The sequence below is a fragment of the Rutidosis leptorrhynchoides genome, chromosome 3, assembly GCF_046630445.1.
Source record: "Rutidosis leptorrhynchoides isolate AG116_Rl617_1_P2 chromosome 3, CSIRO_AGI_Rlap_v1, whole genome shotgun sequence".
NCBI lineage: Eukaryota > Viridiplantae > Streptophyta > Magnoliopsida > Asterales > Asteraceae > Rutidosis > Rutidosis leptorrhynchoides.
The window spans coordinates 236,342,696-236,360,368 of record NC_092335.1 but is presented as its reverse complement, the minus strand read 5'-3'; the positions used below and the strand labels follow the sequence as shown (position 1 = coordinate 236,360,368).

Below are 17,673 nucleotides of genomic sequence, written 5' to 3'. Positions count from 1 at the left end.
TGGTTAGAGTCATTGCCCGAGGGTGCTATTGATAGTTGGAGTGTTATGGAAGATAGGTTCTTACAGAGATTCTTTCCTGCTTCAAAGGCTATAAAGTTACAAAGTGGCATCAATTATTTTGTTCAAAGGTCGAATGAGACACTTTATGATGTTTGGACACGATTCAACTAAATGTTAAGAAAATTTCCTCAACACGGGTTGAACAATTTCCAGAAGGTCCAAATTTTCTACAAGGGTGATAATGTGCCTACGAGGAAGGAGATTGATATTGCTGCAGGTGGTTCTCTCATGAAGAAGACAGCGGATCCAAAACCGCCATACATTCGTATGATTGGCACCAAGAGATGGATGTTTCTAGATCATCTCATGTCGCTAGTACCAAAACTAGTGACGAACTCGCATCGGTTAAGCCATAATTAGAAACTGTTAAGAGGCAGGTGGATACAATGACTAAGGAGATGCATGCTATGATGGTTGGTTGTGAACTATGCCAAGGACCACACAGCAAGAAGGATTGTGTTCAGTCAACAATGGAAGAGCAGGTGAACTACATGGGTAATCAATATAATAATCAGTATCAAGGAGATAGTTTGGGTTATTAAAGGAATGGACCACCGGGGTTCGTTAACCGAAATCAGAATAGGTCTTTTGTGGATAAAGTGCCTTCGTTGGAAGAATTGCTTCGAGGTTTCATGATTAAATCTGATGAGGGTATTACATTACTGAAACATGATAGCGATTTGATAAAGTAACAAATGAGGCTTCAACAAGCTTCACTGCATAATTTGGAACAAGAAGTGGGTCGAATATCACAAGTATTGATGTGAAGAACAGAGATCCTCAGGTCTCTAATTATTCGCAGGTCAATGCTATTTCTAGCTTTGAGGGTAATGGTTCTTATGAGGTTGTTCCGACTTATAATCTTAATGGTGAAGATGGTTGGATTCGGGTTAATGATATAACTCCCGCGTATGGTAATTATTTGTTGAGTTTGATGACGGGGAGTTCTTCGAGTTCGGGTATGCAAGAGTCGGAAGTGAAGAGTGTGGAGACTACTGAGTCTTCTGAGTTTAGTGTGAACAAAGTTGAGAAGGTTGAAGTGGAAGAAAAGGTGGAGCCTTCACCTAAGTTGAAAGTGTACAAGCCGCCAATTCCATATCCGAGAGCTATTCAATCCAAGTAATCGAAGGAAACTGTTTGTAAGTCACTGAATAATAATGATAATATTTGTGTGAATGTACCTTTGGTTGATGTTCTTGCAGGTATGCCCAATTATGGGAAATTTTTAAAGGATTTAATGGTGAAGAAGGTTAAGCATGAGCAGGCATCCTCTGCGTTTCTTGAAGCGGAATGCGCTGCTATTGTGAGGAAGAATGGATTGTCACCGAAGTTGGGTGATCCTGGGCCATTCGTAGTACCTTGTAGGATTGACGGTTCTGAAATTTCTAAATGTTTGACTGATTTAGGTGCGAGTATAAATCTTATGCCTTATTCAATTTATTCGTAGTTGAATTTAGGTGACCTTAAGCCAACTATGATGGGAGTTAGATTGACCGACCACTCAGTTAGTAGACTCGTAGGTATTATTGAAAACTTAGTAATTAAAGTTGGTGTATTAGATTTTCCTGCAGATTTTGTGGTTGTTGATATGATTACCGATAAGGTTGTACCCATTGTTTTAGGTAGACCATTTATAGCAACTGCAGGTGCTTTAACTGACTGGAAGAATGGGAAATTGGTTTTAAGAGATAGAGGTAAAACCTTGAGTTCTCAGACTAAGTTTATTGTTAAGACACCACCCACCCCCTTAGTGAAATGTCCCGTTCATATCGATTATAAACATTTCATATTAATTGGTTTCGTTGTGAGGTTTTGACCTCTATATGTGAAATGCCCCGTTCATATTAATTATAAACGTTTCATATTAATTGGTTTCTTTGCGAGGTTTTGACCTCTATATGAGACGTTTTTCAAATCTTGCATTCGTTTTTAAAAACAACCATAACCTTTATTATTGAATAAAGGTCTTAATGACATAATTTAGATTGTCTATCAAAGACAATCTCCTCAAATAAATAATTTTTTACACAACCCATTACAATATGATCAAATATATTACAACAAATACTCCGAATGCAAGTTTAAACAATATAAACAATTATGCCGACTCCAAATCTTGACCTTGGGTTGGCATACGACAGCGGAAGCGTTTTTAATATTCACTTGAGAATAAACATGCTTAAAAAGTCAAAAAAAAATGTTGGTGAGTCATAGGTTTAATTTCTATATAATAATCATAACATTTAATAAGCCACAAGATTTCATTTAATTAAATGCGCAGGATCATTACAACTGCAAAAATCATTCATACGATGAGTCGCCTGGTAACCGACCTTAATATAGAGCGTTTAAGATATCTGGCATCATACATTCCACTATTCAAATGTATGATAAGAACCGTTCGAAGTACTAAAGCATTTCCACTATTCGAAAATGGGGGTGGTTGGTGCCCGTAGATCTACCTTTAGGATTCACATCAATTAGTGTTTTTCACTAATTCTTAGGTTACCAAGCATAATAATAATAAGTACAGATATCCGGTATAACAAAACAGTCATAGAATGTAGTTTCATGAACTTGTGCTTATTTTGTAAAACATTTATAAATTTGCATGTATTCTCATCCCAAAATAATTTAGATAGTAAAAATGGGACTATAACTCACTTGTGATGATTTCCGAATAGATGGTGATAAGACTTGGCCTTTTGACAAATTCACGAACCTAATAATAATATTCTTGTGTCAAGATATATATATATATATATATATATATATATATATATATATATATATATATATATATATATATATATATATATATATATATATATATATATATAAATTAATATTCCATACTTATGATACTTGTAATAATTTTAATTGTCCATTGTTAGTAGTCCAACGTCCGTAGTCCAATAGTCCAATAGTCCAATAGTCCAACAGTATAAATATATATATAAATATAAATGCGTATATTGTGTTAGAATTCACTAACACTATAATATATTGTCTTAATATAATAAGACACATAATATTTATATTGTCTGAAGCAATCCGCAACCCATTGTATACATGTCTCAGGCTCGATCACAACTCAAAGTATATAATATTTTGGAATCCACTTCGACCCACAGCTAACTCGAAATTACTGCCAATGGTGTCTTATAGTTCGTTCCAATAATATATATAGAAGAAATCAAAATGATATGTCAAAACGCTGTATACGGATCCACGGTGATCAAGTCTTATATATATATGGTGTCTTACGATCTTTATTAAGACTATAATATATTGTCGTAGAACTTAATCACGACTATTATAAATTGTATTTCCATAAGTTCGGGAACAAGAAATGTATAAATACATGTAGGATATAAGGTAAGTTAGCTAGGATAAGGTTAGCTTCCATTTTTATTAATCAAAACTGTAGCTAAAAACAAGCAAAAATATCCAATTTTGTTTTACCCATAATTTCTTCGTTACAAATCCGTTTTGAGTGATTCGAGTTGCCATGGTTTCATATCGAACTCAACATTATTAATCTTAACAGAAAAAGTATAAGTTTATAGTCAAAAATACAGCTTAGGTGTCAAATAAGAGAAGATAGTCATATCCGTCGTAAGAACGACATCTTGATGACCCTTTTGAAGAACATACTTCCACTTAGATTTTAACCATGGATTTTGGATGTATTTCATATCCATATAAAATAAGATTTTTCACCAAAGGAAATCTTTTAATTCAAAGTTTAAGATAGGTTTTTAAAATTAAACCCAAAACAGCCCCCGATGATCTATGACGGCGTATGTTCAGTTTTAAGGTGTTCTTCGTGTTTACAAGTTTTATATCCTTATGTTAGCTTGATATACTATCATAATACATGTGTTGAAGTATTTTAAAAGTCAAGTTAGAAGGATTAAATTTGATTGTGAACAAGTTTAGAATTAATCTAAACTATGTTCTTGTTGTTATAAGTTATAAACTCATAATAAGATAGCTATATGGATATGAATCGAAAAAGATTATGAATAAGGTGACTACCTCAAATTAAATGAACAAATTTGCTGAGAAAATAAGATGATAATCTTGTGATCAAAGATATCCTTGATGGCTTGTAATCCTTGGAGTAGAATCATAGAATGAACAAAAGTTCGAATAAGATTTCTATCTTGAATTAAGATAGTTATAAGTATATGAATTGAACCAAAGCTTATATATGATTATTACCTTGATAAAGAGGAGTAGATGAGTTAATAAAGTGTTCTTGAAGCTAGTTTATGATCAAAGTGAATGAAGATTTTCTAGTACTTGAAGTATGTGTGTTTAAAGAGTGTTTAAAGAGTAAGAAATGGAGAGAATACTTGGAGTTCTTGTGTGTGAGTATTATGAGAGTGAAGGTAAGTTAAATAGCTGATATGAATGAGTAAAAAGAGTGTTAAAAGTCATGTTTCATGCATATGGTTAAGAGACTTTATCAAAATTTGGAATATAGCATAATAATGCAAACTAGAAGTTAAATGTTGGTTCCCACAAGTCTCCATCATGTTTATCCTTGTCTTGTGACTCATATGGCTGCTAAGGAGGCTATAATTGGTATTTCATATTGGTATATACTCATCGTATTTAAGTATGGAAGCTGGGTATGATTCGGGTATAAATACCGAATGAATACGAATAGAATTCTTGATGGAATTGAATGAGATTATGAGTATAGCTATCTTTGTTGAGTGTAAGTATGTTAGTATATATGTTTAAGTCCTTCAAAAGTTTATTAATACATATTAATACAATACATATACATACATTTTAATTTAGAAGTTATTACAACGTTAATCGTTATATATATATGTATATAATCTTGAAGTCTTTAAGTTAGTAATCTCATTTTATGTATATAACCAATTGTTATTATATGTAATGAGATACTTAAATATCATTTTATCAAATCATAAGTATATATATATATATATATATATATATATATATATATATATATATATATATATATATATATATATATATATATATATATATATATATATATATATATATATATATATATATATATATATATATATATATCATTATATAATTATTTCGAGTTATGACGTTCGTGAATCGTCAGACAAACTGGGTGGCCAAACATTTGTATAAAATTCATTTCAAATAACCAAATCTTAATGAGTTTGATCACTTAACATGTTGGAAACATTAATTATGTAAATATTAATCTTCTATATATTAGTGGAAAAATCCGGGTCGTTACATTACACACCCGTTAAATTAAATTTCGTCCCGAAATTTAGAATTGTACCTAGTTAACGTGCGATATCGGGAAACAAATGTGGGTACTTCAGCTTCATTTGGTCTTCTCGTTCCCAAGTAAATTCAGGTCCTCTACGAGCATTCCGTTGAACCTTAACAATTGGTATCTTACTTTGTTTGAGTCGTTTGACCTCACGATCCATAATTTTGACGGGTTCTTCGACGAAATTTTGTTTCTCGTCAATCTTAATTTCGTCTAAAGGGATAATGAGATCTTCGGTAGCTAGGCATTTCTTCAGGTTCGAAACATGAAAGGTGTTGTGAATCTTTTCTAATTGTGGAGGTAGCTCAAGTCGATAGGCCACCGGCCCAATGCGTTTTTCAATCTTGAATGGCCCAATGTATCTTGGGCTCAATTTCCCCTGCTTTCCAAAATGAATAACACCTTTCCAAGGTGATACCTTAAGCATAACCATATCACCCTCCTCAAACTCTAAAGGTTTTCTCCTAACATCTGCATAGCTCTTTTGTCGACTCCAGGCTGTTTTCAATCATTGCTGAATCTAAATGATTTTATCGGTGGTTTCTTGGATAATTTATGGACCTGAAATCTGTTTATCCCCCACATCACTCCAACAAATCAGACACCTGCACTTCCTACCATAAAGTGCCTCGAATGGTGCCGCCGCAATACTAGAATGGTAGTTGTTGTTGTAGGAAAACTCAGCTAACGGTAGAAGTCGATCCCAACTGCTTCCAAAATCAATAACACATACTCGTAGCATGTCTTCGAGTGTCTGAATCGTCCTTTCACTCTGCCCATCAGTTTGTGGATGATATGCAGTAATTTAATATAGACAAGTTCCCAACGCTTGGTGTAATACCTGCCAGAATTTGGAAGTAAATCTGCTATCACGATCAGAGATAATAGAGATTGGTATACCATGTTTAGAAACAACTTCTTTCAGGTATAATCGTGCTAATTTCTCTTTACCATCCTCTTCTTTTATTGGTAAAAAGTGTGCTGACTTAGTAAGACGATCGACTATTACCCAAATCATATCATAACCACCTGCGGTTCTCGGTAACTTAGCAATGAAATCCATGGTAATGTTTTCCCATTTCCATTCTGGGATTTCAGGTTATTGGAGTAGACCCGATGGTTTTTGATGTTCAACTTTGACTTTAGAATAAGTCAAACATGCTCCTACATATGTGGCTATATCGGCCTTCATTCCTGGCCACCAAAAGTTTCTCTTGAGGTCTTGGTACATTTTCCCCGCTCCGGGATGTATTGAATATCTGGCTTTATGTGCTTCATCTAGTACCACTTTCCTCAAATCCCCATTCTTTGGTACCAAATTCTTTCAGCTAAATACCTGGTTCCGTCTTCCCGAATATTAAGCTGTTTTTCTAATCCTTTGGGTATTTCCTTTCCAAAAATTCCTTCCTTCAAAACCTCCTGTTGTGCCTCTTTTATTCGAGTAGTAAGATTAGTATGAATAATCATGTTCATAGCTTTTACTCGAATAGGTTCTCTTTCCTTTCGACTCAAGGCATCGGCTACCACATTCGCTTTCCTCGGGTGGTAACGGATTTCACAATCATAATCATTTAACAGCTCAACCCACCTACGCTGCCTCATATTTAGTTGCTTTTGATTTAAAATATGTTGGAGACTTTAGTGGTCGGTGTATACAATAAACTTGACCCCATATAGATAATGTCTCCACATATTTAATGCAAAAACAACGGCCCCCAATTCCAGATCATGTGTGGTGCAGTTTTGTTCATGAATTTTGAGTTGTCGAGAAGCATATGCAATCACCTTCTTCCGTTGCATAAGAACACATCCAAAACCCATTCTTGATGCGTCGCAGTAGATAACAAAATCTTCCATTCTGTCAGGTAACGATAAAATAGGTGCCGTAGTCAACTTCTTTTTCAACAATTAGAAGGCACCCTCTTGTTCGGAAGTCCATTCATACTTTTTCCCTTTGTGTGTCAAGGCAGTTAAAGGTTTGGCTACTCGAGAGAAATCTTGAATAAATCTCCTATAATAACCGGTTAAACCCAAAAATTGACGTATTTGCGTTCGAGTTTTCGGGGTTTCCCAATTTTTGATGGCTTCGATCTTGGCGGGATCAACTTTGATTCCATTACTACTGACTACGTGGCCAAGAAATTGTACTTCATTTAACCAAAAAGCGCACTTAGAGAATTTTGCATAAAGTTGTTCTTTTCTTAACAACTCTAATACAAGTCTCAAGTGTTGTCCGTGTTCTTAGTTATTCTTCGAATAGATAAGAATATCATCAATAAAGACAATAACAAACTTATCTAAATATGGACTACATACTCGGTGCATGAGATCCATGAAAACTGCGGGTGCATTGGTTAGACCGAATGGCATAACCATGAATTCGTAATGGCCATAACGAGTTCTGAAGGCTGTTTTTGGTATATCGGCTTCTTTAACCCTCAGTTGATGATAACCCGATCTTAAGTCAATTTTGGAGTATACGCTCGAACCTTGGAGTTGATCAAAAAGGTCGTCGATTCGGGGTAAAGGGTATCGATTTTTGATGGTTACTTTGTTCAGCTCACGGTAATCGATACATATGCGAAAAGACCCATCTTTCTTTTTAACGAACAAAATTGGAGCTCCCCATGGTGAAGTACTCGGTTGGATAAAACCACGTTCTAATAATTCTTGTAGCTGACTTTGTAATTATTTCATTTCGATGGCCGCAAGTCTATATGGAACACGAGCTATTGGTGCGGCTCCTGGTACAAGATCTATTTGAAATTCAACGGATCGGTATGGAGGTAGTCCCGGTAATTCGTTCGAAAACACCTCAGGAAATTCTCTTGCAACAGGAACGTCATCGATTTTCTTTTCATCTTTATCAACCTTCTCGACGTGTGCTAGTATGGCATAGCAACCTTTTCTTATTAGTTTGCGCGCCTTCAAACTACTAATAAGATTTAATTTGGCATTACCCTTTTCTCCGTACACCATTAAGGGTAACCCGTTTTCTCTCGGAATGCGAATCGCCTTCTCATGACAAACAACTTCGGCTTTTACCTTGGACATCCAGTCCATTCCAATAATTACGTCGAAGCTTCCCAATTCCACCGGTATTAAATCAATTGCAAACGTTTCGCTAACTAAACTAATTTTTCGATTTCGGCAAATTTTATAAACCTTAATTAGTTTACTGTTTGCTACTTCAACTATACACTTTTTATCCAAAGGCGTTAACGGGCAATTTAATTTGGCACAAAATTCTCTACTCGTATAACTTCTATCGGCGCTCGAATCAAATAAAACATAAGCAGGTGTATTGTTGATAAGAAACGTACCCGTAACAAGCTCCGGGTCTTCCTGTGCTTTCTCCCCATTAATGTTGAAGGCTCTCCCACGGCCTTGCCTATTTCCATTCCTGCACTGGTTTATGGTATGGCCCGGTTTTCCACATCCATAGCAAACAACGCCGTTATTATTTGTTCCGGCATTATTTACTCCTTTGTTTCTATTTGGTCCGTAGACTTCACACTTTGCCGCAATATGGCCATTCCTATTACACTTGGTACATAATTCTCTACAAAACCATTCCGGATGAAACGTATCACACCTGGGGCATATAGTTCTTTGCCTTTTATTGTCATTGTTGTTGTTGTTGTTGTTAGGGTTATTGTTGTTGAGTCGTTTGTTGTTGTTATTGTTGTGATTGGGATTGTTATTGCTGTTATTATTATTGGGATGGTTGTTGCGGTTATTGTTACGGTTGTTGTTGCGATTATTGTTGTTGTTGGGGTGGTTGCGATTGTTGTTGTAGTTGTTGTTTTGATTGTTGTTGTTGTACTGGTGACCCTGATCACTGCTTTCCTCCCACTTTCTTTTTCCCTGTTTCATTATGGCCTCCTCGGCCGATTCTTTCTTTATCCTTCCTGTAATTTGGCTTATCAATTTGTGGGCTATACGGCTCGCTTTCTGCATTGTTGCAGGGTCATTAGCACCTACATGCTCTTGGATTCGTTCCGGCAACCCTTTTATGAATGCTTCAATTTTTACTTCTCCGTCCTCAAATGCTCCAGGACACATTAAAGCCAGTTCATTGAAACGTCGCTAGTAGGTAGTGACATTTAACCCTTGGGTTGTCAGTGCTTTAAGCTCTTCTTGAGCTTGTTGATTTCGGTTCTGGGACTGTACTCTTCCGTCATCATGTGCTTGAAAGCAGACCATGGAAGTGCGTAGGCGGTATTCTGTCCTACGTAATCCATGTAGGTATTCCACAATGTCAAAGCAGTACCCCTGAAAGTATGTGTGGCATACTTAACTTTATCCTCTTCTGCGCAGTTGCTGATTACGAACACGGCTTCAACCTTCTCTGTCCACCGCTTTAGTCCAACGGGTCCTTCAGTTCCTTCAAACTCATTGGGTTTGCAGGCCATAAAAGCTTTGTAGGAACATCCTACCCGGTTGCCATTGTTTCCTCCACTGCTGGAACCCGATTGGTTATTGTTGTTCATTGCATTCACCACTGCAGCCATATTTGTAGCGAAAGCTTGAAGTTCTTCTGTGTTCAATTGTTGTTGTCTAGTAGCTGGAGGAGCCATTTCCTTCAAAAATAGCCGACTGAGTTAATCATATAGAATTCTAGAAGTAGCCAAAAAGTATTTTGCAGCTTAATATGAACTTATTATTATAAAATCCTTTTCTTCATATTAGCGTATTATAACTATAATAATGTTCATACTTAGCAGCTAACACACAAATTAACTACAAAAATTCTAATATGAAAAACTATGGTAAGTTATTACATTACTACGTAATAATAAGTTGTAATAATAATAATAAACCTTCCATGCTTATTCTTATTATTATACAATCATAAGGAAAATTACATTGCGAATTTTCTTACAAACTTAAACACACAATATAATACATATTATACAATGCATGGAATACAGGATAGCTGCCGATGGTTCAAGAACGGCGAGATTTCTTAGATGTTGAAGTTGTTTCTTTCTCAGCCAAACGTTTGAATTTTCATTTGGATAGTTCTTTTTCCAATCCCTCCCAATTGGTTCTTTCGACTAATTGTTTGGGAGCAAAACCAATAGTCGTTATACGAGCGGTCATTTTATAAACTGGTCTCTTAGGTGGTTCAGGTGGATGATCACAAACATTTTGGGTCATAATAGGTTCATTGGGTTTGGGATCGGGTATAACAGCCAAAGATTTTCCCAAATCACGTTGTGGTTCGGTAATTTTCACAACTTCTTCAGGTTCCTCTTCGAGATCTTCTTCTGGATCCTCTTCTGGAACCTCTACTGACAATTGTGAATCTTCCCAATTTTCCCAATAATTTTCCATTTTAATGGTAGCACCAAAAGTTAACTTTTCCGTTGGTTCATAAGTCGTATGCTTTGACTCAGCCTCTGAATCACTTGATAAGTAAATGAAATCTGAATCACTGGAGATGCTTATATGATCGAATGAAGTCATCTATCACATAATAGCAGGCATGTTAAGAGAATGATATATCTTATAATATTTATATGTTAATAATCTTATGTTTCCAACAATTATATTATGCAATCATTTTTAAAATAATTACGGTCGAAGTCCAGACTCACTAATGCATCAAAAATCAGTTAGACACACTAATGAAAAATTTTCTGATTCTCTAAGACCAACGCTTGGATACCAACTGAAATGCCCCGTTCATATTAATTATAAACGTTTCATATTAATTGGTTTCTTTGCGAGGTTTTGACCTCTATATGAGACGTTTTTCAAATCTTGCATTCGTTTTTAAAAACAATCATAACCTTTATTATTGAGTAAAGGTCTTAATGACATAATTTAGATTGTCTATCAAAGACAATCTCCTCAAATAAATAAGTTTTTACACAACCCATTACAATATGATAAAATATATTACACCAAATACTCCGAATGCAAGTTTAAACAATATAAACAATTATGCCGACTCCAAATCTTGACCTTGGGTTGGCATACGACAGCGGAAGCGTTTTTAATATTCACCTGAGAATAAACATGCTTAAAACGTCAACAAAAATGTTGGTGAGTCATAGGTTTAATTTCTATATAATAATCATAACATTTAATAAGCCACAAGATTTCATTTAATTAAATGCGCAGGATCATTACAACTGCAAAAATCATTCATACGATGAGTCGCCTGGTAACCGACCTTAACATAGAGCGCTTAAGATATCTGGCATCATACATTCCACTATTCAAATGTATGACAAGAACCCTTCGAAGTACTAAAGCATTTCCACTATTCGAAAATGGGGGTGGTTGGTGCCCGTAGATCTACCTTTAGGATTCGCGTCAATTAGTGTTTTTCACTAATTCTTAGTTTACCAAGCATAATAATAATAAGTACAGATATCTGGTATAACAAAACAGTCGTAGAATTTAGTTTCATGAACTTGTGCTTATTTTGTAAAACATTTATAAATTTGCATGTATTCTCATCCCAAAATAATTTAGATAGTAAAAATGGGACTATAACTTACTTGTGATGATTTCCGAATAGATGGTGATAAGACTTGGCCTTTTGACAAATTCACGAACCTAATAATAATATTCTTGTGTCAAGATATATATATATAATTAATATTCCATACTTATGATACTTGTGATAATTTTAATTGTCCATTGTTAGTAGTCCAACGTCCGTAGTACAATAGTCCAATAGTCCAACAGTATAAATATATATATATAAATATAAATGCGTATATTGCGTTAGAATTCACTAACACTATAATATATTGTCTTAATATAATAAGACACATAATATGTATAATGTCTGAAGCAATCCGCGACCCATTGTATGCATGTCTCAGGCTCGATCACAACTCAAAGTATATAATATTTTGGAATCCACTTCGACCCACAGCTAACTCGAAATTACTGCCAATGGTGTCTTATAGTTCATTCCAATAATATATATAGAAGAAATCAAAATGATATGTCAAAACGCTGTATACGGATCCACGGTGATCAAGTCATATATATATATGGTGTCTTACGATCTTTATTAAGACTATAATATATTGTCGTAGAACTTAATCACGACTATTATAAATTGTATTTCCATAAGTTCGAGAACAAGACATGTATAAATACATGTAGGATACAAGGTAAGTTAGCTAGGATAAGGTTAACTTCCATTTTTATTAATCAAAACCGTAGCTAAAAACAAGCAAAAATATCCAATTTTGTTTTACCCATAATTTCTTCGTTACAAATCCGTTTTGAGTGATTCGAGTTGCCATGGTTTCGTATCGAACTCAAAATTATTAATCTTAATAGAAAAAGTATAAGTTTATAGTCGAAAATACAGCTTAGGTGTCAAATAAGAGAAGATAGTCATATCCGTCGTAAGAACGACATCTTGATGACCCTTTTGAAAAACATACTTCCACTTAGAGTTTAACCAAGGATTTTGGATATATTTCATATCCATATAAAATAAGATTTTTCACCAAAGGAAATCTTTTAATTCAAAGTTTAAGATAGGTTTTTAAAATTAAACCCAAAACAGCCCCCGATGATCTATGACGGCGTATATTCAGTTTAAAGGTGTTCTTCGTGTTTACAAGTTTTATATCCTTATATTAGCTTGACATACTATCATAATACATGTTTTGAAGTATTTTAAAAGTCAAGTTAGAAGGATTAAATTTGTTTGTGAACAAGTTTAGAATTAATCTAAACTATGTTCTTGTTGTTGTAAGTTATAAACTCATTATAAGATAGCTATATGGATATGAATCGAAAAAGATTATGAATAAGGTGACTACCTCAAATTAAATGAACAAAGTTGCTGAGAAAATAAGATGATAATATTGTGATCAAAGATATCCTTGATGGCTTGTAATCCTTGGAGTAGAATCATAGAATGAACAAAAGTTCGAATAAGATTTCTATCTTGAATTAAGATAGTTATAAGTATATGAATTGAACCAAAGCTTATATATGATTCTTACCTTAATAAAGAGGAGTAGATGAGTTAACAAAGTGTTCTTGAAGCTAGTTTATGATCAAAGTGAATGGAGATTTTCTAGTACTTGAAGTATGTGTGTTTAAAGAGTGTTTAAAGAGTAAGAAATGGAGAGAATACTTGGAGTTCTTGTGTGTGAGTATTATGAGAGTGAAGGTAAGTTAAATAGATGATATGAATGAGTAAAAGGAGTGTTAAAAGTCGTGGTTCATGCATATGGTTAAGAGACTTTATCAAAATTTGGAATATAGCATAATAATGCAAACTAGAAGTTAAATGTTGGTTCCCACAAGTCTCCATCATGTTTATCCTTGTCTTATGACTCATAGGGATACTAAGGAGGCTATAATTGGTATTTCATATTGGTATATACTCATAGTATTTAAGTATGGAAGCTGGGTATGATACGGGTATAAATACCGAATGAATACGAATAGAATTCTTGATGGAATTGAATGATATTATGAGTATAGCTATCTTTGTTGAGTATAAGTATGTTAGTATATATGTTTAAGTCCTTCAAAAGTGTATTAATACATATTAATACAATACATATACATACATTTTAATTTAGAAGTTATTACAACGTTAATCGTTATATATATATGTATATAATCTTGAAGTCTTTAAGTTAGTAATCTCATTTTATGTATATAATCAATTGTTATTATATGTAATGAGATACTTAAATATCATTTTATCAAATCATAAGTATATATATATCCATATATACATCATTATATAATTATTTAGAGTTATGACGTTCGTGAATCGTCAGACAAACTGGGTGGCCAAACATTTGTATAAAATTCATTTCAAATAATCAAATCTTAATTAGTTTGATCGCTTAACATGTTGGAAACATTAATTATGTAAATATTAATCTTCTATATATTAGCGGAAAAATCCGGGTCGTTACAATATGAGACGTTTTTCAAAGACTGCATTCGATTTTTAAAACAAACCATAACCTTTACTTTATCGATAAAGGTTTAAAAGACATAGTGTAGATTACCAAATAATGGTAATCTAAAGTACAACGTTTACATACGACCATTACATAATGGGTTACGATAATATATTACAACAATTTATTTTCCGAATGCAGTTTTTCTTTAAACATTATCATACAAGCATGCTGACTCCAAATCTTGTCCTTAATTTAGCATGCAACAGCAGAAGCTCTTAATAATCACCTGAGAATAAACATGCTTAAAACGTCAACAAAAATGTTGGTGAGTTATAGGTTTAACCTATATATATCAAATTGTAATTAATAGGCCACAAGATTTCATTTAATAAAAAATCATACACTCGCAAGTGTATAAAAATCATTCGTATGATGAACACCTGGTAACTGACATTAACAAAATGCATCTAGAATATCCCCAAATATACAGGTACACTCAGCTGTATATAAAAATCGAAGTACTAAAGCATTCATAACCTGCATGGGGTTTGTTAGGTCCATAGATCTATCTTCAGGATTCGCGTCAATTTGGGGGTCTGTTTCCAAATTCTTAGGCTACCAAGCTAAAAGGTTTATATCCGGTATAATGATTCAATCATAGAATATAGTTTCAAGCACTTGTGCCTATTTTGTAAAACATTAATAAAACTGCATGTATTCTCATCCCAAAAATATTCGATAGTAAAAATGGGACTATAACTCACTTTCACGTATTTTCACTTCGTCGGAAAAATAAGACTTGGCCACGGGTCGATTCACGAACCTATAACAAATATATACATATATATCAAAATATGATCAAATTATATTCACAATATTTTTATTATGTTTTGACATTTTAAGTTGTTAAGTTAGCAGTCAATCATTAGTAGTCCACAATTAGTAGTCCACAGTTAGTAGTACATAAATAAATCAATATATTTTCTCGAATCAATCCACGACCCAATGTATACATGTCTCAGACTCGATCACAACTCAAAGTATATATATTATGTTAGAATTAACCTCGACCCTCTATACGCTAACTCGAGCATTACCGCAATATATAGTGACTTACGGTTATTCCAAATAATATATATAGATGACTTCGATATGATATGTCAAAATATTGTATACGTGTCTATGGTCTATCAAGATTACATTATATATGTTAGATTACATGTACAATACAATAAGTTAGTTAAGTTATGGTTAGTATAGATTTGTTATAAATTTTTCGTAGCTAAAACTAGTAATTTTAACCAATTTTGTTTTACACATAATTTCTTTGTTATAAATCCGTTTTGAGTGAATCAAGTTGCTATGGTTTCATAATGAACTGAAATTTATGAAACTAAACAGAAAAAGTATAAGTTTATAGTCAGAAATACAAGTTATAAGTTATTTTTGAAAGAGGTAGTCATTTCCGTCGAAAGAACGACATCTTGATGACCATTTTGAAAAACGTACTTCAACTTTGAGTTTAACCATGATTTTTGGATATAGTATCATGTTCATATGAAATACTATTTTTCCAGAAAACAAACTTCAAATTCAATGATTAAGATAGTTTTTATTTTTCAAACCCAAAACAGCCCCTGGTTTTACTACAACGGCGTATGTCCGGTTTTACGGTGTTCTTCGTGTTTTCAGGTTGTAAATCATTAATTTAGCATATCATATAGATATATAACATGTGTTTATTTGATTTTAAAAGTTAAGTTAAAAGGATTAACTTTTTTCGAACAAGTTTAGAATTAACTAAACTATGTTCTAGTGATTACAAGTTATAATCTTCGAATAAGATAGTTTTATATATATGAATTGAATGATGTTATGAACACCATTACTACCTCAAGTATAGTAGGTAAACCTATTGGAAATGATGAGAAAATAACTTGAGCTTCAAAGGATCTTTGATGGCTTGGAAGTTCTTGAAGTAGAATCATGACACGAAAACAAGTTCAAGTAAGATTACTAATCGAATTAAGATAGTTATAGTTATAGAAATTGAATCAAAGCTTGAATATGAATATTACCTTGAATTATAAAGATAACCTACTGTAAATAACAAAGGTTTCTTGATCTTAGATGATTGATTGGAATGGATTAGAAAGCTTGGAAGTAGACTTGCAAACTTGAAAGTGTTATTAAAGTTTTCTTGAGTAGTTGCTTTGTAAGTTGATTTATGTTTGGATTTTTGAGCTAGATTGATGTAGATTTTGATGAAGATGATGAAGAACACTTAGAACATCAAGATAAAACTTGAGAGAGATGTGTTTGATGCATGGAAGTTGAAAAATGAAAGTGTTTGTGTGTGTGATTGAATTCGTGAATGAGGGCTTATCATATAGGCTTCATTAGTTTAATTTTTAGTGTAATCATTCATGCTAGTTGCCAAATGGTTGGTTTCACATGTTTGTTGACTATCTAGGGCTGCTAAGAGCTGAATTATTATGCGTATATACCAATAGTATATACATCTAGGAGCTGTGTATTATACGAGTACGAATACGAATGCATACGAGTAGAATTGTTGATGAAAATGAATGAGAATGCAATTGTAAGCATTTTTGTTAAGTAGAAGTACTTTGATATGTGTCATTAAGTCTTTAAAAAGTGTAACAATACATCTTAGTATACTACATGTATATACATTTTAACTGAGTCGTTAAGTCATCGTTAGTCGTTACATGTAAGTGTTGTTTCGAAACTTTTAAGTTAACGATCTTGTTAAATGTAATTAATCCATTGTTATAATACTTAATGAGATGTTAAATTGTTATGTTATCATGATAACATAGTGTGTTAATATATCTTAATATAAATAGTAAGACGTTATTACAATGATATTCGTTACATATAGATATCGTTTTGAATTTCTTAAGTTAGTAGTCTTGTTTTATGTATAAAGTTCATTGTTAATATACATAATGAGATACTTAAATATCATTTCATCATGTGAAACATATATATATATATATATATATATATATATATATATATATATATATACATACATATACATATACATACATATACATATACATATACATATACGTATACATATACATATACATATACATATACATATACATTTACACATATATATATATATACATATATATATATATATATATATATATATATATATATATATATATATATATATGTATATATATGTATATATATATATATGTATATATATATGTATATACATATATATGTATATATATATATACATATATATATGTATATACATATATATATATATATATATATATATATATATATATATATATATATATATATGTATATATATATATATACCATGTCATATACAAGTTATAA

At 32.7% G+C, this 17,673-nt stretch overlaps 1 protein-coding gene across 1 annotated transcript in view; it reads left to right on the top strand.

Annotated features, from left to right (window-relative positions):
* The first annotated feature begins 1,297 nt into the window (after window positions 1–1,297).
* LOC139900880 (uncharacterized) overlaps window positions 1,298–17,673 on the top strand; it is a 63,843-nt gene continuing 47,467 nt past the window's right edge. The window contains exons 1-2 of the mRNA XM_071883631.1: window positions 1,298–1,472; window positions 1,518–1,754. Of these exons, the coding sequence (XP_071739732.1) occupies window positions 1,298–1,472; window positions 1,518–1,754 (412 nt within the window). The remainder of the gene's footprint in view (window positions 1,473–1,517; window positions 1,755–17,673) is intronic.